This window comes from Dendropsophus ebraccatus, chromosome 3 (genome assembly GCF_027789765.1).
Source record: "Dendropsophus ebraccatus isolate aDenEbr1 chromosome 3, aDenEbr1.pat, whole genome shotgun sequence".
Taxonomy (NCBI): domain Eukaryota; kingdom Metazoa; phylum Chordata; class Amphibia; order Anura; family Hylidae; genus Dendropsophus; species Dendropsophus ebraccatus.
The window spans coordinates 53921421-53943921 of record NC_091456.1 but is presented as its reverse complement, the minus strand read 5'-3'; the positions used below and the strand labels follow the sequence as shown (position 1 = coordinate 53943921).

The 22501-nt window shown below is 42.0% G+C and overlaps 1 protein-coding gene across 2 annotated transcripts in view; it reads right to left on the bottom strand.

Annotated features, from left to right (window-relative positions):
* Positions 1–4769: 4769 nt before the first annotated feature.
* KIF27 (kinesin family member 27) overlaps positions 4770–22501 on the bottom strand; it is a 35859-nt gene continuing 18127 nt past the window's right edge. Inside the window, exons 10-18 of one of the 2 annotated variants that reach the window (XM_069961795.1) lie at positions 18983–19188; positions 18451–18648; positions 17081–17194; positions 15317–15493; positions 13545–13760; positions 11961–12167; positions 8390–8588; positions 7773–7928; positions 4770–5412 (exon numbers count right to left, since the gene is read on the bottom strand). In XM_069961795.1, coding sequence (XP_069817896.1) covers positions 4946–5412; positions 7773–7928; positions 8390–8588; positions 11961–12167; positions 13545–13760; positions 15317–15493; positions 17081–17194; positions 18451–18648; positions 18983–19188 — 1940 coding nt within the window. In that variant the 3' untranslated portion in view covers positions 4770–4945. The remainder of the gene's footprint in view (positions 5413–7772; positions 7929–8389; positions 8589–11960; positions 12168–13544; positions 13761–15316; positions 15494–17080; positions 17195–18450; positions 18649–18982; positions 19189–22501) is intronic. The other variant, XM_069961794.1, reaches the window with a different exon arrangement.

The window sequence follows — 22501 nt, the reverse complement described above, 5'->3', positions numbered from 1 at the left end:
GAACGCAGCCGGCAAGCTCCGCCCACCTGATCCCAGCAGACGCCGCAACAGGGACAGAGCACAGCGTGCGGGGGGAGCAGCAGATGGCTGTGCGGCGCGTTATCCCGATATGCGGTCACCGTGAATGACGCTGCCGCTAATACTACAAGCAGGAGGACACAGGGGCCGCCATACCTCCGCTGTTCTAGTGTTTCTTCATCACATGTACCTATGACGTGGGCGTGGCTAAATGTAGGCGTGGTTTTCCTAAGTTTTGGTTACGTAACCGCAGTGTCTCTGTACAAGGCTCCGCGGGTCATACATGGTGGGACTCTATGTAATATATACAGGACCTGGTGGATCACGTGATGTCACCCTATAGCCAAGTGATCCTGAGATATTAGAGTTTTCGAGAATTTTGAATTCTCTACTTGTAAGAAAGATAGCCTGGCCACATAAAGGAGTACATGATGGGACATACTAACAGGAATGAACATTACTTCCTCTCAGGTCTCAATGTATGTTTTACATGGACTCCTGGATTCTGACTTTTCTCTTTCTTTCCAATTATTGTGTGAGATTTTGGGTGCATTTACACAGGCAGATTTATCTGACCTATTTTGGAAGCCAAAGTCAGGAATGGACTTGAAAAGACAGGGAATGTCAGTCTTTCCTTTATGACCTGCACCCTGTTTACAGTCTGTTCCTGGCTTTGGCTTCAAAAATCTGTAAAATAAATCTCTGTGTAAACGCACCATTTGATAACTTTGGCTGGAAAAAAATTGACAGAAATAGAAGAAGAAAGAAAAAAAGACAAAATGACATTAGACAGGTATTGCTACATCCTATGTCATTATTGTGGCTATCTTGGACAATATATTCCTGACTTATATCTATACCTATTGTTTCATTTACACAGAAAAATTATCAGACAGATTATCTGTCAAAGATTTGAAGCCAAAGCCAGAAACAGACTATAAACAGAGATCAGGTCATAAAGGAAAGCCTGAGATTTCTCCTCTTTTCAAATCCATTCCTGGCTTTGGCTTCAAATCTTTCTGTGTAAATGGACCCTAAGAAAAAAAACAGTCCTTCATGGATTTATCAGGTAACCCTTCAGAGATATTTTAGTGCTCACTTCCCCTGAAAGCCTCCTCCATGGTTCACAGCGAATAATTTATATCATTCTTTACATTTAAAGGGGTAGTGCGGCAGTAAGCAATTATTCACTAAATAGCACACATTGCAAATTTATACAACTTTGTAATGTATGTTATGTTAGTGAATGGCCCCCTTCCCCGTGTTTCCCCCCACCCATGCTAGACCTGGAAGTGTAGTGCTCTATACTCACCTGATTCGTGTCGACCTCCGTCCGCCATCTTGTGACAATGATGTCATCTTCGGGCGGCCGGCGAAACCGCTCCAACTGTCCCTAGTGCCGGCCGCGTCATCAGCTGCTTAGCTGCAATTGGCTGAGTACAGTTATGCTCAGCCCAAAGATGACATCATTGTCACAAGATGAAGGACGAGGGTCGACATGAATCAGGTGAGTATAGAGCACTACACTTCCAGGTCTAGCATGGGTGGGGGGAAACACGGGGAAGGGGGCCATTCACTAACATAACATACATTACAAAGTTGTATAAATTTGCAATGTGTGTTATTTAGTCAATAATTGCTTACCGCCGCACTACCCCTTTAAGACCAGAGCTGGACTGTTTGCTAGTATTACTCCTAGACTTGCTTCCTCTTAGGGCACACTGAGTGTTTTTCCCAAAAATGAAAATAAAAACACCAAACTGGCACAGGTTGGTTTTTTTTCACTCAGCTCTGTGACCAGATTATAGCTTGTAGTCAACAGGGAAATAGTAATACCATATAGCAACATGGCGTCATTGTGTTTGTGGTTTCCAGAGCGTTTTTCTTCCCATACTTCTATTGGGGGGGGGGGGGGGGGGGGGGGTCTATCTGCATAATGGCAAACTTCTGGTCATCTTCAATCACATGAATCACATGAGAACAAATACACATGGTATAAAACTCAGATAAAAATGTGCGTATATTGAATCACCCTAAAATGAAAAAACACCAGAAAATCTGCCAGAAACACTGCCAAAGCAGGAAAAACTACTACTCTATGCACCTGTATACGCAGAATATTATGTCCTGACATGCCCAAACATGACAATGGCGGACTGGCATATTTTTGCTTGGGGAACAAGCACAAAGTGGTGGCCATAAGCAGCCGCCAATCATCAGGATGCAATCACATGTACTTAATCCACTCCGGGTTTCATTTGCAGATTTTAGGTAGTTATATAAATTGATAGAATCATCAGCATCAGATCCGCAATGGACTAAGTATGTGTGAACGTGGCTGTAAATAGAATTTGTGAGGCCTATACCAGGTCTGGAGCAGCAGATCCCAGCAGACAGGTGCTGGGGAGATAGAAGTGGCAGGACCTGTAGCTTTGCTGAACTGTCACAGACCGGGCTGGCATCAGCACAGGGCTTACCTGGGCAAATGCCAGGGCCCACAGCGCCTCTAGGGGCCCAAAAAAAGAGAGGGGCCCGGTGTTCTAATGTTCAGCCTGCTCACTGTAGTGCAGAGTTGAGTAGGCTAAACATCAGAAGACACAGGAGACAGAGCAGGACCTGCACAGAGAGAAAAGGGTGAAGGACCTGATCACATGACCTGAAGGTCCTCAACCTTACAGTGTGGAGAGCTGCCAGAGAGTAAGAGGGAGAAGAATGAGATGTAAGTACTGTGTGTCAGTCAGTCCTTCAGTTTGTCAGTGTCTGTCAGTCAATCAGTGTCAGTGTGTTTGTGTATGTTAGTGGTATTTCAAGTAATTGTGCATAGTGTGTGGATGATGGTGCATAGTGGATGGATGAGGGGCCTGCTGAATCTCTGTCAGCCAAGGGCCCGCAAAAACCTGGAGCCGGCCCTGAAGGCATGGTATGTTTATTTTGCAGTTGACTGAGATTTGATTATACTTGGATATGTCTAGTGATTCTGTGGTCCTTGTCTGCATTGGCTCTTATAGGTTTGGTGACAGAGCGTCAGCATTAATGTGGATTGGGTGAGCTCTTTTGTGAGCATTGGCTTTTCAATCTTGGATTCTCTTAGCATTTGAAAGACCTGATATTTGATTTTTCTGGCCTATTATTTAGTGGTATATATTTATTGTATTTTGTTTCCTAAAATACAAGTAATAGTATTTGAAGAGTGTGGATACTGGAAATTTGTACCAAATATTGCATTTGCGTTAAATGCAATCCTATAATATTTGCCTCTCATGGTGTTTTCACTGCTTGTAGATTAGTGGAATAACTAAATTCCAGGTCACTGTAATTCAAGGCTATGTGAAGATTACATTTTTCTATACCACACTATATCTTGCAATTATTATTGTTTTAACACTTTTGGCGATGGTTAGGAAGGCTATAGGGGAGGAGGAGGCCTAAAGTAGTCCTAAACGCAACTAGTTGTTGTGTTCTGAACTACCAACAATGTAATTTTACCATAACCACAAAAGTTATTGTCCAGAAACATCATTTGTTGCTTAATAAGGCATGGTATGTTTATTCGCCGCGGAGCACAGATATCAGGCCCCCTCTAATCTCATACTTGTCATACTATCCTCTGGATAGGGGACAAGTAATTTCAAATCTGCAAAGCCCTTTAACGACCCAAAACATATAGGGGGTATTGAGATGGGTGGTGGCTAAAGCCATACACGCCAACTCCTAGCTGTTTTCAGCAGCTGGGGTCCACCAATAATAGCTGGTAAGCAGTAAGGGCTGTAGTACATGGCCTGATCTACAGGAGGAAGCAAGCGCCGACCTGTCAGATCACTGTTCACTTTCTCCTCGTCCTCTGTGCTATTGCACGCACAGACATTGAGTGGTAGAGCCGTGGGCAGCTGTCTGGAAGACCTAAAGATAGATAGCGGGCAGCAGACCATCGCTATCGTGATTTTACAACATGCTGAAAGATAACGATCAGCTGACGGATTGTCGCCTTTCAACATGAGCTATTACACAAAACGATTATTGTCCGAAACGGCTGGTAAATGGTCAAGTACGGCCAATAATCATTTTAAGGAATAGGACCCGAAGTCTTTATGGCAGCCTGGGCTGGAGGTAGAAGAAAGTGAACAGAGAAGACGTCACCTGTGAGTCACTGAATATAACTGTTTATTTTACCTATGATTGCAGCTGACCGGGGTGGACTGGGGTCCCAAGCAAAAAATATTTGCACAAGAGCTCATGAGTAGTGTTAAGCAATGATCTTTAAACCCAAACCCTTGGCTTGTCTCCCTGTGGCTGGATACCCCCCTATGGCTTCCAGGAAAGTACAGAAACAGCCTATGACAAAAAAAGCCCCTTGCCCGGAATTCTCCTTTAGCCTGAGCACTGAAAATAAATTCTACTTCCAGACTCCATTAAAATGTTCCCAGATTACTTACTTATGTCTTGTAGATTCAGTTGCGTGTCAGTAAAGTAGCACAAAGATTTAAACAATTTTAGAACTTCCGAAGACCATTCTGTAGCATATCATGAGTATATACAGACTGTGCACGGAACCCGAGAATGAGGTCTTAAGTGTAACGCTACCCTGATCAGTCCTCACATATAAGAAGCATTCATACTTTTCATCATTTCTCCAGGCCAGCTGATAGAGCTTATTTTCATCCCTTCTTTGTGTTTCAGTACCTCAGACCTAGAAGCAGACTCCACTATGGACACAAAATAAAACAGGTGCCACTCTGGACACATTTTTTTTTTTACTTAGAACACATAATAAATATCAAGCCATGTCTTTATGATTTGTCACAGTATAATTTATAATATACAGGAGTGCAGGTAGTCTCATCTACAGTGCTGGTGTGTTATGAACCAGTTCAGACCTTGTTCACAGTGCGGCAAGTGCTACATTACAGAAGTACACAAATATCTGCATCTAAAATTTGTGGTCTGACGATTTCCGTGTTACTTCAATGGAATCCGCAATAATGGAACCAGCACTAGAGCGTCGTGAAGAAAGGCCAGGTATGGAGATCTGCCGCACCTCTCTGCGGGACAGTTTCACTGGATTGACCACAAGTGGACCATTCTTAGCCTCTGACTTTGTCATCTGTGACACAGATGCGCTTTGAGGTTTTAAAGTTTGTGATTCTTCAGTATCTTCTGTGTCGTCTCCACTGGAAAAGTGCCTTCTGACTTGTCTACGAGGTTCAGACGCATGATCTCCAGCTCCTGTATTATCCCCAACAATTCTATAGGTGCTATGCTGGAATCTGGAGTTTGTAGGGTCTTTAGGCTTTTTGGTGGGCTTGCCATTTTCTATTTTTGATGCCCATTTCTGCTCTTTAGATGTCATTGGTGCCAATTCATCCTGGTTCTGTGGAGCTTCTCCAGAGCCGCCATCTAAAAGAGAAAGAAAAATAAAAACAATGACATTCAGATTGGTCACATGGAAATTTCAATTTCTTTAACGCCTTCTTGAGACTGCGTTTCAGCCTTTAATTTGTTTTCTTTTTTCTCCACCTTTACTCATTGACTTAATTTATTTTATTATTACACAAACATTTGTTGCAGTGCTGTACAGAGATTATCAAGACTTCCATTAACCATAATTTACCAAAGCCAAACAAAAGCCTATTTAAAGTGATAATGTCACCCGCTTTCTCTATGAGGATTTCTCTACACAGCTGTAAAGCCTAAATTCTGCAGTTTTCATACCTTACTTTATAATAGATTTTTTGGTGCTTGTTCCAGTGAAAAATGTTTATTGTTGGGGGTGGCCACTTTGCTCCACCCATATCAAGACCATAGGCCCCACCCTCCATGACTTCATCGGCAGGGCAAAGTGGCACAGCTGTAGTGAAGCCCTACCCAGGTAGCACAATCCACCACTTTGGCACTTTACAGCATTATTAAACAGCATTTTGTTTTAGAAGACCGCAGTTACGGGCAGTGAAATGAAAGGTAATATGTGTATCCTTTCCACCTATGTGACCTATGTAACACCATCAGCATTTTGGTGCTAAATTCTTTGTGAAAGATTCACTTTAACCGTATTCTGTAGGTCGGATTAAGGCCGTCTTTTTGGGTGGGTGTCAATTTGATGTCAAAATACATTCGTACTGTTCATATTACAGAACTAATTTGCAATATGCGTCCATTTTCCGGCGTCAAAATGTCATCCGTCCGAAAATAGATGGCTGCAAAATGGGCGTAAAAAGATGTTATATGTCACCTTCTAGTTTTTATTGACCCCTTGGTATTTTGGGATATGTATGACTTATTTGATCCTTTTTTATTGCATTCTTTGGAAAAGCGCTTTTGGTAGTTTGGACTGTTATAATCACTACCTTTTTTGTTCATTTACTTTTTTTTATTCAGAACTTTTTTTTAGATGCATTGAAGGAGGAAAAAGGATTGTGAAGGTAAACAAAGCCTTTAAAGTTTTTATACAGGTAATTTGTTGGTTTTCTGCTCCTTTAAAGGGGTTTGCAGCTCCTTTAAAGGGGTTCCGGTCCTTTAAAAGGGTTGGAGGTCGCGGGGGTCCTACCTCCATGCCCCTGGAATCTCTACTTCATTTCAGCACTTGGCTCTTTTCGTCAGGTCCATAAAGAATGAATGGAGCTGTGGGTCACATGTTGACCAACAGCTCCATACATAAGAAAAGAGCCGGGGCACCGATCTAGAGATCTCCAGGGGATCTCAAAGGACTTATAGACTCACAATATTTAATGTCATACTTATCACACAAGGGGAGTCTTTACTGTAAGAGCAGTGAGTGATACTATGGAAGTCTCTGACAGAAGACATGGAAAATGGTCATGGAAAACTCGCTAAAAGACTTTAAAAGGGCACTGGATGTATGTCTAGTGTAATATTACAGGTTTATTGGTCTCGCTAAGATGATGAAAACTGTCTTCTCTCACTAGGTTTTCTTAGTTTCTTTGCATCAAATACATAGAAGAACAGTGTGAAGCAGCAGGGCTATTGAGTCGGAGTAGTGGAGCCGGAAATAGTTTTGGCTGGAGTCAGAGAAAATGTACCGACTCCGACTCCAGCTTTAAAGAAAATCTTAGAACAATTTAAAATTGGGTTTTGATATGAATTTGAATAAGTTTTGCTTATCAATATATATTATGTGGTTGTGTGTGTGTGCTATGGCGTGCCCCCACACCCACATTGACTCCTCTATATCACTATGTGTGACTTCTCTATATCACTATGGCTGACATCTATGTTACAGGTATCTGGCATTGTTAGCAGTGTATCTTTGTGTATGGTGAATATTTAGTTAGAAACAAAGAAAATTGTCAGCAGGAAAAGACCACCTGCTCCATCTAGTCTAGTTGTGAGTAGTTCAGGACATGGAGGCTGGAGACTGGCTGCATCCACTGCACACACAGGAGAAGCTGCTTTATATCTTTCCTTATTCCCTCAGAAATCGCCCCAAGATCATGTAGGACATTAGGGAGAAGCTGCTGAGCCAGTGTGATAAATAACTCCCCTGGTATATGACGGGCCATTTATGAAGGAGCAGGAGTCGGAGTCAGCCCTGATAAAATTCAGGAGTCGGAGTCGCAGCTTACTGACTCCACAGCCCTGTGAAGCAGATGGACATATGGCTTTTTTCAGTCTTAGTAACAAATTATGTTACTTTTTGTTATCATGATACTTTAGTGGACCATGTTACTTTAAAAGCACAACAGCATATACGTAAATATGTGTATGTTCATGAATCCTATAAATTTCTAACCAATACTTACTATTAGGAAATGTCATATTTGCTTCCCCAACCAGATCCCTTAGCTTCTTCCTTAATTCTCGGCTGGTTGTCTTGTAGAAATATAGCTCCCTTTCAAGCTCCTCTATTTTTGTTTCATTGCCCATAATGTTTCCTGCAGAAACTCCTCTGTCATGATCTAGAATGGAAAAATGGGTGAAAATACATCAATAGCTTAATATGATACACTCTTGTCAGATTTCTATGTAAAATGCAAATGTATATATTTGCTAAATAACCAGGTTTACATATATCATATCATACATTACAGCTTAATGTGTTCAATGAAATGCCTTATTAATGTTATAGCCAAATGTATATAGTATCATTTAGTAATTTGGGGGGTCATTTATTTAGCAATCTTTTAGTAGGAATGTCCTTTCTTGCCCGTAGCAACCAATCAACTTTCATTTTATCAGAGCTCATTAATATTTGAAAGCAAAGCTCTGATTGGCCGGGATTTGTTTGTACTAAAAAGAAACAGTTTTGTTCCCCGGTCACTAAAAACCCCAAGCATAGTGCATATAAAGGGCCTTTGTTACTGGTGCTATAGCAGCATGCAATATACAACATATAATTAATGTATGTTAATCAATTTACCTTTAAACTGCTGTAGAAGAAGCTGCATCTTTTGTTCATGCTCCTTTTGTTGTTGTGTTAACCGTCTGTCATTTTGCAAGGTAAGATGCTCTAAGGCAGACTCCAGTTCTCTTACTACGTTCTCTTGCTCTGACACCTTCATAGCCAATTCTTGTGCTTGTATCTGTAATTTCCGTTCTGTCTCTCGTAGGTTCACAACCTAAAACAAATCAAGTCAGTGACAATTTATGGGATGGGCTAAAAACTGCATGTCTGCTTTAGTAGATGTCCAAAGTTAAGAGGTCTCCATGAGGATGGCTATAAGCCTTGACCCAAACAATTATATGGATTGTTTCATCAATGAGAATTTATAAGTTTAGGACAGATCTACAGTGTGAGTCAAAAGTCTCAGCACACCCTTTTATTTTAGAAACGTAAGGGAAAATTACACATCTGAATATATTCAATTCAAGAACTTATACCGCGAATAAGAATTGTTATTGCTACATACACAAAGTTTCACCCCCCAACCAACCCCCCCGACCTTGTTCACAGTCGCTGAAAAGTGAAAGGAACAGCATAAGTATTCAATAAGAGCAAAAGCAGAAAACTAGATTTTTAGCTCTCACCATAAAATCCTTTTCTTGTTGGCTCCATTAGGGGCCAAAGCACTGTGGGTAGAGGCCCCTGGGGTCTCAGGTTGACATCAGAGGAAGCCAAGATGTGGACCTGCTAAAATTTATAGACTGCGTGAGACGAGGTCTAGGTCACAGCCTTGCAGATCTGGACCACTGAGGCCTGATGGCAAACTGCTTAGAAAGCCCCAACCACCCTTCTAGAGTGGGCTGTAACCTGGAAGCAAGAAGCCTTCCCCTTAGAGAGGGCTCAACAATTGCAGATCCGATCGAGTAAGCAATGGTGAATTTTCGAAGCAGAAGGGTCACTACGAGGACCCTCTGAAATAAAGGGAGTAGTAAAATCCAGTGGATACCATAACAGCTAGAAAGATGCGGATCACTCAAATTATATACAGGCAATGGAGAGCCTTTTCAGGGGGATGAGAAAGGAAAGGACAACAAAAAAATGGAGAAAGATTTCCCTGGTAATGTGGAAAGCGAATACCACCTTCAGGAGAAAGGTTTGAACTGGGCTCAGGATGACTTTGTTTTATTGTGTCAGATCAAGGGACTTGCAAGACAATGCAGCAAGCTCAGAAACGCAAATGTAGAAATCTACAACAAGGAATGTGACCTTCCAATAGAGCAACTGGAGGGAAACAAAGGTGCAACAGTTCGGGGGGAGGGGGGGAGTCCTGTAGAGCCTCCACGTTGCTTAACCCCTTGCCGCAAAATGACGTTTGGGGAACGTCATGTAAAACAAGTAGTTCCCGCAACATGACGTTCCCCAAATGTCATGCTTTCCCTGCCTCCCCCCACTGTCCCTAACGGTGATCGGGCAGCGGGAGGAGGCTATGTCAAATAGCATCCTCCCGCTGCCTCTGCCCGGAGGGGAGCCGCGCTCCCTGCGGGCAGTTAACCCCATAAACGCCGCGGTCAATGCCACCGCAGCGTCTATGGGGGAGATTTGTGCAGAACGTTGCCTCCTCCCGCCGCCACTTCTAATGTGTCCCCCGCCCCCCCCCCTCGTCCCCCAATACCGGCGGATCGCCGATATTTACCGTTATAGCGGCGATCCGCCGCCGACAGCTTTCATCTCCCCCCACCGTGAATCCACGGTGGGGGGAGATGAAAATGTATAATTCAGACCCCAGATCAGCCCCCCTAGTGGCCGATCACTAACCCTCTCCCCTCTCCGGGCGGCCATCACATCCAAGATGGAGCCCCCATCCCTGCAAACAAACGATGTTTGTTAGCAGGGATGGAAATGAATAAATGAGCATGGGGCAGTGATCGGGGACCCCCCGTGTGGTCCCGGAGCAGGCGATCGGCGGTATATACTATATACCGCTGATCGCCTGTTCCCAGTGCAAAGAAGCACTTTTTATCCCCTGTCACCATAAATCATTGGTGACAGGGGATAAAAAGTGTCAGTGTGTCACCCCCCCATCCCCCAGTCACCCCCCCCCTTCCCCATATACGTTACCTGATCCTGGAGCTCCCTCCTCCTCAGCATCCTGGCTGGTTGTAAAGTGCGCATGCGCTCCACAACCAGCCAGCTCTGAAAATTTAAAGTGACAGAGACCAATATTCCAGTATACAAGCCTTCTAAATCCATTTAAAAAAGAACTGGTCCCTAAAAAAAAATAAGTTTTGGAAATTTTCACAAAATGTGATAATTTGCTAATAAATTTCTAAGCCCCGTAACACCCTAAAAAAGTAAAATATCTTTCCCAAATTATGCCAGAATAAAGAAGACATATTGGTAATGTGATTTAGTAACTAATTTATGTGCTATGACTTCCTGGCTGCTATGGTTTCAAAAACGTCCAGACTCCCCTGCCTGACACTCAAAAGCGAATGGAGTGCAATCTGCTGTTGATAAGGAGAGACAAAAATTGGTCCATGGTGCATAGGCAAAATTTGTTGCAACTGCAGAGAGGACAAAATGGAGCCTAGCAGGGCCCGAAAAGCTTGGACAAGGAATTATGGACGAGGAAATGTGGCCTTACCCCGTTCGCATCTTCATGAGAGAGTCCCTAATCATAGCCCACAAGGTAATAGCCTTAAGATGGATAGACAAACGGTCACCTAGAATATTCAGTAGGATCTCAATGGTTAACAAAGCTGTGGAATATGAGAGGATTGTGTTTAGCCACAGGAAGTGTCCCAAAAAGTTTGCTAAAGTATGGGGTCTGTGGTGAAACTCTGCGCTTACAGCTACTTCTGAGCATGAAGTTAGAGCTAGTGATTTTTTCTCGACGACCGAGTTAAGGTCTATGTTGGACGTTCTGTTCATATAGTTTGTTTTACCTGATTGGACATATTGTATGTACATATTTGTATAATTTTTTTACTGCAATACTGAAGTACCATTTGATATATGTACATGCTGTTATCCTCTGAATAATTCTAATAAACTGAGTTTAAAAAAAAAAAAAAAGCAGACAGCGCCTTAGATGGTCAAGTGTCTAAATGGAAGTACCTGTACTACAAATGGGGCAAGCAGTGGAGGGTGTTATGCACACGGACCAGACTTTGCAGAATAGCTCTTGGAAAGAACAAGGCCTGAGATGGGCCAAAATGTCATGTTTGTGTCGCAATATCTATTCTAACTAACGATATAAGTTGTTTATTCTGTATTGCATATAATGGAGAGTGTGGAGACTTCTTTCATCTTCTGCATTTATCTTTTCATCCAGCACTTGCCATCATTTCTGCTGAGTGCACCCCAATTTTTACATATTTTAGATATTTTCTTCCATTCAGATTTTACTGTTTGCATTACTAATTGTAAAATCCATAGCATGTAAATCTGCTTAGTGAGGGCTGTGTGAGATTTAAAATCTTTAAACAAAAATCTGCAACATGTCTGCTAGTAAAGATAGTATACTATGAAAATCAATGAATAGAATATTGGTTCTCAGTAACATACTAGAAACTGAAGCACTGAGGTAAAATGATGAAGTTCATACCTTGTTAAAGTATTTGATGAGGACAGATCTGGTCTCAGAAGCAGAAAGCGAGCTGAATTTCTCAATGACGTTGGCTTCACTTTGTGTCAGAATCTGAGAGGAGTCCTTTAAGGCTTGTTGTCGACTCTGAATGCACTCATTCTTGTACTCAATAGCGGCCTCCAAAGCCTCTATTCCTTCCTCTAGTTGGAACAAGATGTGCTCTTCCTGGGGAGGAAAGTATCTGAGAATCTCAGCCGTTTTTCAGTTACATCATGAGATACAGAAAACATTTCTCATTTGATGGCTGCTTAAATAATGTCAAAGATGGTGTGACATGAATTTAATGGTGCTCATTTCCATATTTAAAAGTGCCCATGATGGAGTAAAAAACAAAATAACAAAAATAAACAAACGTACTCACTTGCTGCTAATTTTCCCACTGTTGAGCTTTCTGCTCTTTGCCCTAACACATAGAAAGTGCCTGCTCAGCAGCCAATCACTGGCTGCAGGGGTGACGTATGTCAGGACAGAGAGCAGCAAGTGCTCAGCAGTGCGGACCAGCACATCACCAATAGAACGGCAACTTAGATCAAGGCAGGTGAGTATATTTATAAAAAAAAATGTTTTTACCCTATCTTAAACACTATTAAACATAGACAAAAAAATGATTCCCACAACCCCTCTAACAATATACAGTGGTACCTTGGTTTAAGAGTAACTTGGTTTAAGAGCATTTTGGTTTAAGAGGTCACAGTTTTTCAAAATTGTGACTTGGTTTAAGAGCATTGCTTTGGTTTAAGAGCTCCCTGTGCTGGGTGGGAGCGGGAGTGGATGACGGACATGGTCTGCACAGGGTGGTCCACAGCCCTGTATTCTGACCCAGGAAGTCCCCCTCACCTTCCAAATCATAGCAGATCCACTTCAGGCTGTGGCTTGCATCAGGGGACAGGACTGTGGAGGTAATCTCTCCATAGCTGTAACCCCTCTCTCCCTGGACAGAGAGTGCTGCTACACTGTGCCCACATCTGCCCTGCTCATTCCTTCATGCTCCCTGCAGTCTCTGTCAGCCCTTGTGTTTCCCATCATCTCCATTACTGTGCAGTAACTTATAATGTCACATATTCAGCTGTTTCTGAATGTTTGTTTCATTTGTTTTACATGTTATTCAGAATAATAAATCATTATTTTGGGGGTGTGGAACCAATTGTCTGCATTTCTCTGATTTCTTATGGAAAAATTTGCTTTGGTTTAAGAGTGGATTTGGATTACAAGCACGGCCCTGGAATGAATTATGCTCGTAATCCAAGGCACCACTGTATATAGCGAGAACAGAAGGGTAACTCATAAACATATACCTTACTGGTGGCAACAAAAAAAAAAGAAAGAAAAGAAAACGAAAAATTTGATTGGCTTATGTGGAAATTCAGCTTGTATTAGCTATCCCACTTCCGCTGCTTAACCCTAAAATTAGCAGACTGATTGTTAGTTAGAACACACAGCCCCAATATCACTAGCAACTGCATGTTGGTTATGAGAACCTCAACATCTACTAAAGAACTGAACTCCAGAAGTTTTACAAGGCCACATACAATATGTACCTACCTCTGGCGACAGCACAGTGCCATTTTTAAGCTTTTCATCTAGACTGTCTCTTCTCTGCAAAAGATGGTCTCTTTCCTTCTGCAGAACTTTAACCTCCTCAGACACTTTCTTCTGCTCCTCGCTGTTACCGCTGTGCAATTTCTTGCTTTTGTCTGTAAGTTCATTCTCTAATGCATTTAAGCGAGATGACAATTTCAACATATCACTGTTTAAGGCCTAAGGAAACAGAAAAATAAATACATATTGTAATATACACTGATATATAGATACATATACTGATAGTGAAAATGATCCAATTTCTATCAGTTTATGTCTAAAATACCCCCAGCATGCACGGACGATCAAAGGTTGTAAGGTTATGCTGGTAGTCTTGAAGATCACTGCTTTGAATGCTAGTTTGCCTTGGTTTCCACAAAGGCATACCTTGTGAGAACTAGCTATGAATGTACTGGGGGATAGAAATGCAGTTTTCTTTATTACAATCTTAGGCTGCGTTCACACTACGTATATTTCAGTCAGTATATGTATATTTCAGTCAGTATATTTCAGTCAGTATTGCAACCAAAACCAGGAGTAGATTAAAAAACACAGAAAGGCTCTGTTCACACAATGTTAAAATTGAGTGGATGGCCGCCATTTAATGGCAAATATTTGCTGTTATTTTAGAACAACGGCTGTTATATTGAAATGATGGCCGTTATTTACTGTTATATGGCGGCCATCCACTCAATTTCAACATTGTGTGAACAGACCCTTTCTGTGTTTTTAATCCACTCCTGGTTTTGGTTGCAATATGAGGACCACAATACTGACTGAAATATAAGTAGTGTGAACCCAGCCTTATTGTGTACATTCTCCATTTTCTTATTGTGAATCATAAGATACTGAATACAGAGAAGGCTGCAGTAATGTAATACATCAAGTATCTGATCATTTTACTGCTAATAATTTACAACGCAATATAAATACAACTGGAAAAATGGGAAATACATAATATGGTCACATGGGCAAAAATGCTATGAAACAGACACCTCGAAATCAGCATACAATTTGCTGTGCAGCTTTTGGTGCAAATTTTCTAGTAGGTTTTCAGGTGTTTTTTTTTTTTTTTTTTTTTAACCAAGTTCCCCTTACGTTTAGGGTGCCTTCACACACACCAGATCCGCAGTGGATTTCAAGATGCAAATTCGTAGCAAAATCCATTGCGGATCCATTGCCAGTTCTTTCCTATGAGAATACATACTCACAGCGGGACCGAGATCCCGCTGCAAGTATGTAAGTTAACCCCCTGCCGGCTGCAGCATACATCACCTGCTCAATCCCGTTGCAAGTATGTATAGAAAAGAACTGGCAATGGATCCACAGCAGATTTTGCTGCGAATTCCCAGCGTGAAATTCGCTGCGGATCCGGTGCGTGTGAAGGCACCCTTAATGTGGGCTTCCACGAGGAGCGGATCTAAAAAGTGACGCTTCACTTTCTTTTTTCTGTATATTTTTTTTAGCGCTTGTTTTTTTAAACATTTCCTACTGAAGCAAAAGAGATATGGAAACCATACATTTTTTGTGTGTGAACCATAACTATGACCGGATGCGTGCTGGTGGTGCCACTGTGCCCATTACATGATTAGAAAACTATTCCCATATACACCATACATTTCATAAATAACGTGCAATATACACAACAGTAAACTAAACCATTTGGTTAACAAGCTGCCCAGGTGAAAATACAGCAAGACCGAATTACATAGATGAATGAAATCAATGTGCCACACCTGACTTGATCGCAGTTTTTTCATTTCCAGGTGGCTCTTTTCTTTAAGCATGGCTTCCATCTTTGCAATGCTCTCTTCTCTTTTATTCAAATCTTCTTCCAGCTCGCTCAATGCTTGACGCTCCTTCAAGACCTTCTCCACCTCCTCATCAAGCCACTTCTTCTGCTCCTCCAATTTCTGAATGAATGAGGTGAAAAAATATATTAGAGACCAAAAGACTGGATTGTGAGGGAAAACATTATTTCATATTGTTTTATAGTCTACCTCAGTGATTTTCAACCAGTGTGCCGCGACACATGGTCGGGTGTGCCGCGGGGAAAGTTCCCCAAACTATGGTGCCCCTGCAGATCGCCCTGCTGCTGCTGTCCGCCTCACCTACTGGCCGCCCGTAGGGCCCGGACGTGCTCCTCCTATCCAATCAGCGGAGTTCGGGAGCGCGGTGCGCTGCGGCGGGCCGTAATGCATGCATCCAATCAATGTGTGCGCTACGGCCCGCCGCAGCGCACCACGCTCCCGGTCTACACTGATTGGATGAGCATGTCCAGGCCCTACGGGCGGCCAGTAGGTGAGGCGGACAGCAAACGGAAGAAACAGGAGGAGAGACAGGGAGAGAAGCATGGGAGAGAGAAACCTGGGGATGGGGGAGAGAAACCTGGGGAAGAAACAGGGGGGGAGAGACAGGGAGAGGAGAGTGGGGGAGAGAAACCTGGGGATGGGGGAGAGAAGCATGGGGAAGAAACAGGGGGGGGGAGACAGGGAGAGAAGCATGGGGGAGAGAAACCTAGGGATGGGGGAGAGAAGCATGGGGAAGAAACGGGGGGAGAGACAGGGAGAGAAGCATGGGGATGGGGGAGAGACAGGGAGAGAAGCATGGGGTAGATAAACATGGGGATGGGGGAGAGAAGCAGGGGGGAGAGAAGTTTGGTGGAGAGAAGCACAGGAGAGAAGCAGGGGGAGAAGTATGGTGGAGAGAAGCACAGGAGAGAAGAAGGGGGGAGAAGTATGGTGGAGAGAAGCAGGGGGGAGAGAAGCACAGGAGAGAAGCATGGGGGAGAGAAGCAGGGGGGAGAAGTATGGTGGAGAGAAGTAGGGGGGAGAAGTATGGTGGAGAGAAGCACAGAAGAGAAGCACAGGGGGGAGAAGAAAACAGGCCCAGGTTTCACACTGAGTGAGTATAAATACATTTAGAATCTATATTATTAACTATATGTACAATATGTACTGTTTTAGTGTCATTTTGTGCCATTTTGGTTGGTGGTGTGCCCCGGGATTTTTTAAGTATAAAAAGTGTGCCGCGGCTCAAAAAAGGTTAAAAATCACTGGTCTACCTATAGAGAACACTGCATGGAATCTGAATCCTTTTTAATGTACAGCTGCCAATAGTCATTTGCATTCTATTGGGTGGCCCAAATCAATGGAAACCTCCCCCTTCCTTTAATTAATTTTTTCCATCTTGGCCATGTGGACATGGCGGATTTTATGTTTTGATTTTTTTTGCTTACCTCCATAAGAAACCCAATGGCATACCCTGGATGTCTGATGTGGGTTTTTATAGTCTGATGCCATGGACTTTAGCCACATTTTCTGGGGCTAATCCGTGTCCAGAACTTTGGCAAGCTGTGTCCTGGCAACCAGATGCAGAATCCACATGGAAATTCATCAATAAATGACAAAGATTTGTGTCCTCGTGTGATGTCCCTATCTGTATGAGACTTCAGTACACTAAATATAAAGTATAATATAGGATGTTAAGGAAGCACTCACTAGCTGAAGCTGGTCTGGTAAACTTGAAGTACTCTTTCTCCGTCTAATGGCTGCAATCTCTTCGTTTTTTAACTTTAGCATCTTCTGTTGTTGCTCATTCTTCAGCTGAAGCTCCTGATTACGGAAAGAAATAATATCTAAAATATACATACATGAAAGACTGAAATGTACCGGTATTTATGATTTATGGCTCCTTCTGTTTCGGGCAAATATGACAATGCTCCAGGGAATCCAGCTTATAAGGGGACATGAAAGGAAAATGACTGCCATTGTTGTAAAATAGAGACCATAGGATAGGAGATAAGGGCCATATTAGACGGCCCGACCTAAGGAGAAAGAGTGCAGGTCTCTTAGATTGCCACTTGCTTACCAAGCCTATTATGTGACTCGATAATCACGTGGGCAGGGCTGCACAGACATCCTGTCTAGGCAGGGATGGCCCACTCAGCTAATCAATGACCGAGACGGGACACTGTGAAAGTCATCTTATTTACAGATGAACAAGTTTACATTCATAACAAAATGAATCACTTTCGTAGCTCAGCAGTCTATTTATCAGTCTGCTGCCTTTTAAATCAGTGCCACTCCCCTCCAGGTGCAGGAAAAAGCTGAATCCAGTCCTGGGAAACTGGGGGAAGTTTCCCAGGACTGGATCCAGCTTTTCCAGGCCCCTTGGAAGGAGCGGCACTGAGAGGCAATAAGATATAAGGCAGCCGGCTGATAAGCCGACTGCTGATCTAACTTATCATTATTTTCTACATACTAAGGTCAGAGTACCCCTTTACTCATGCATCAGCTATTAAACAGAGCAATGCACGGCCGGCAGCCGATGATCTTTAAACATATTAAAAGACAACAGTCTATAAGCGAACAGTTGCTTGCTCCTCAGCTGATAGTTGCCTTTATTACATGGGACAATGTCTGCCTGATTTAGCAGATAATTGTTCTGTGTAACAGAGCCTTTAAGTGTCCCAGTGTGATCCTCAGAATGGGTCATGAGTCTTTGTTAAGAATGGAGCAGCAAGCCAGGCACAAGTACTGCCACTCCATTCATTGTCTATGGAGCTGGCAAACATAGACCATTACAATGCTTGGCTACCTTCGGCAGCTTCCATTGAGAATGAATGACAAAGAATCAGGGCACCATTCTGAAGATCACCGGGGAAGGGAGGGGTCCCAGCTGTTGGGCGGCCAATGATCTGACACTTATATACACACACATCACTATGTCGTTGATATAGGATAAGTTATTTTTACATGGAATAGCCTGTTAAAAACACATCAAATTCAGTTATATTACAAAACTTGGATTTTATTTTAATCAGCAATGAGGTCAATGATACAAAGATGCAGTAAATTAAGATTTTTACTTTGATTTGTTGCTGATCCTTTTGCACGGCTAATTCTAGTTTCTTCTTTCTATCACTTTCCTCTTTAAGCTTTTTCTGAAGCTGCAGCTGTTGCTGTCGCATACTTTGGATATTTTGTTCAAGATCAGATAAGCACTTCTCATTCTGAGCCGATAAATTTGCAATCTTCTTTGTATCTTGCTGCTTTCTCTGTAACACCTAGTTAGAAATATATCAAAAACAAGCAGGATTATTTACCAAGCAAAACTCAACAGAAAGCAAATTGTGCCAAAAAGTAAAGTGTTCCGGGCCAAATTTACTGATCGGCAGGGTGCTGACACCCACGGTACCACCATATATAATGAACACAGTTTGTCTCCTTTCATTGTGTAGCAGTGTCCATGTGTAACTGCAGCTTAGAGCCTATTCACTTGAACTGGAGCTGTGCTGTGGGAATCAGTACATTCTCTCTTTAAGTTTTTTTTTTAAACTGCAACTAAGACATTTATCTGGAATAAAGACATTTTAATGAATTTATCCAAAAATATCGCACCTGCATTTTGGATTTTGCAGCCTCCATCTTTTTTCGGAAATCTTTCTGTAGTTTGGCTTTCTGTGCTTGGTCCCTCAGCTCTTTGTTTTCTAGCTCTTGTAGCTGTTTCTGGGCTTCAGCTAGTTCCGCCTTAGCCTGTTCCGCTTCCTGTTCTAGATGTGCGATCTTGAGAGAATACTGCTTATTCACAGACTGAGCATCATTGCCTACAATGTAAAGTCTTAGGGTGAATGGTAGTATTATAGCAAGTGTTTTCTGACCTGCAAACTCTCACACACTCAGTATTTTACTCAGTATTTGGTCAATATCAAGCCAGAAAACGAACAGACACAAGCTATAAGGTTTTGATAAAAATACAGCTGTGTTAACCCAGCCTAAAAGTAAAATGTACAGTTTATCAAAGAATCAAGTTCTGAGAAAGAGCATGAATTATGGCTATAGGTCTTCACAGTGGAATAAGGGCCGCAGTACATAAAGGGTTAAACAGAAGGACACAGGACAAATCTACACAGGATCTTGCACTTTTTCCCCTCCACATCGAATTTGCACTTAAAAAAAAAAACAACGCGTCAGCCCCCAAAGGGCAAATTAATCACATTAATTTGATTAAATCAACCAGCCCTAATTACCTAATTTGAACATAATTTTGGAATCCCACTGTTCTCTTGCCAGATCTCCCTATGTAAGATATACTGGTGAAAGAATGATGTTGGCTTTCAGCATATCTGATCCTTTTTCCTGGCATGAGATAAGGTGATACCCCATTAAACATGCATGTTTAACAAACAGGAGTGCATGTTTATGGTGGAATCAGGAAAAATTGCTACTGATGTGTGTGTCAACCTCTCTCTCTCTTGTTAGTAGTTTTAGTGATCTTTTTGCTACAGAAGTGCAAAAAAGAACTAAAGTGCCAAGACATGCAGTCATTTTCTGTGCTCTATTACATCTGTACAGACATCAAGTGCTTGACCTGAGAGTTAGGAAGCCACTTCTTTACATGATCATTGAAATAATCATTAAAGGAAACATAAAACCAATGAAGTCATCTGGAAGGTCTTTGATGTGTAAGTCTTCAGGTGGCCATCTGGATGGAAGTGTCACCTCTTCATTATCTAGAAGGGGCATCTTCTATTACATTCTTATAAATGTAAGAGCTCAAAGGTTCTTATCAAGAACAGCGTCACTTGAGAGTAGTGCCAAGTGCTTCTACTGAAGTGTGTATAAAGCTTAAACTATTTATGTGTAAGGATACAATTTAGAGGGCTCCTGCTATTCGTGATAAACCTTTTTACAGCACACCTGGTACACAGCAATACTGACTGCAACAAATATATTACTGTTTTATGCATTGACTACATGTGTCAGTTTATAGTAATACTGGTATATAAACAGCGTTTCTCCATATAAAGTTATGATGGACATGGCTTTAATAAAGAGAGAAATGTGTGGTATAGAGTGAACCTGTCATCGGCTTCACACTGGGCACAACTGACAGATCTGTCTGTTTCTGTTTCTATCAAGCCCAGTTAGGGCCCTATTCCACATGACGATTATTGTTCGCGTAATCGTTAACGATCTCAAACGACCGCTATTGAGAAAGACCTGAAAACGTTCACTCATTTCCATGGAACAATAATAGTTACTTATGATCGTATTTGCAATAGTTTTTTCTTCACTATTGCGTTCGTATCTACTGCGAACAACCGAATGATGTCTTATTCAATGTGGACGATTTGCGAACGAGCAACGATAAAAATAGGTCCAGGTCTTATAAACGGATCAACGATTTTTCGTTCGGTCGTTAATCGTTAACTGCATTTTAACCGAACAATTATCGTTTAGATTCAAACGATTTAATGATAATCTGAACGATAATCGTCCGGTGGAATAGGGCCCTTACTGGTTCCTATACTATGATTTCTCTGAAGTGGTGCAGAGATTTAGAGCGAATCCCTTATAATAATGGAGTATGTCACAGTTGCATGTTATCATACAGTTTGGACAGCATGAAACTGATGACAGGTTCCCTTGTAAGTCTTGCAAAGTCCCCATGTTTCTCTCTCCCACCAGCTTTTTGGCAATTCTGCTTTGAGCTGAAAAACTAAGTAACCTGACTCAAGCAGCCTGACAACCTCACAGATACTAATCAGAGTTCTGTGGATATACATGACATTATGGTGTAACTAGGCTCCTATGAGCTGCCATTGTAAGGGCCCTATTACACAAACAGATTATCTGACAGATTTTTTAAAGCCAAGGCCAGGAATGGACTATAAACAGAAAACAGGTCATAACGGAAAGACTGAGATTTCTCCTCTTTTCAAATCCATTCCTGACTTTGGCTTAAAAAAATGTCAGATAATCTGTTGGTGTAATAGAACCCTAACAGTCTGTATTTTGCTATGATTTGTCCAGTCATGTCCTCTTGTGTGGATCACTGGATGGGGTTACTTTGTTGCCCTATTATGCTCACCTTGCTTGAACCCATGAACTCGGCATTTCGACATATTTCTACTAGTATTATGAGGCATTACCAAATCAACAGCTTGGAAATATATAATTTTCCGATTTGGTAAAGCCTACCTGTTGCAAAAACTTTTTTGTTAAAGAAATCAAACAGGGGTTGTGACCAAAAGCAGATTTAAATATACTTGCTTTATTTATTTTTATGTTTTCTATGTTTAAATCATCACTATACATAAAGTCATACTGTGGTTCATGCTCTCTCTGTGCTGATATTTGGTCTTTCCTCTGTTCAAAAAAAGAAGTGACCAAACACAGAAAGTCACAGTCATTTGCTCACTTCTGTTGTATAACAGCCTATATAATTAGCCTATCAACTATGCAGCTTACCAGGAGACAATGCTCTTTGTTATGTAACACTTCAGTCAGTGTAATGTCACTGTGTGGTTGCAGAGGGTTTGGTGCTGTGTAACAGGAGAGTTGACCATACAATGCAAGCACCCCCAGGATTTATGCTGAATGTGGACGCGCAGCAGCTATACACAGGCGCAGTAAGAATTGCCCTGCTCTGTGTGCACTAAAGAGTGGCTGTCAATCAACACCAAGCTATGTCGTGCAAAGGACTGGGACTTCAAGAGAAAAGACCAAATATCAGCATGGAGAAAGCATGGACCACAGTTTAACAGGAAGGGAAAAACCTAGTGGTCATATGTATACCATTGGTGTAAACATAAAAAACAAAAAAAATATTAAAGTATATTGTATTATTAAAGTATATTATTATACTACAAATACAAATTATACTATACTATTATACTACAAACAGTGCCTTTTTAAGTAATTTAAAACGACTCTGTACCCACAATCTGACCCCCCCTCCCCCCAAACCACTTGTACCTTCAGATAGCTGCTTTTAATCCAAGATCTGTCCTGGGGTCCGTTCGGCAGGTGATGCAGTTATTCTCCTAAAAACAACTTTTAATCCTGCAGTGCTGGATTCCTGTGTCTAACATTTGTATATGCATTAGGCTGGCACAACCTCTTTGTCCCTCCTCC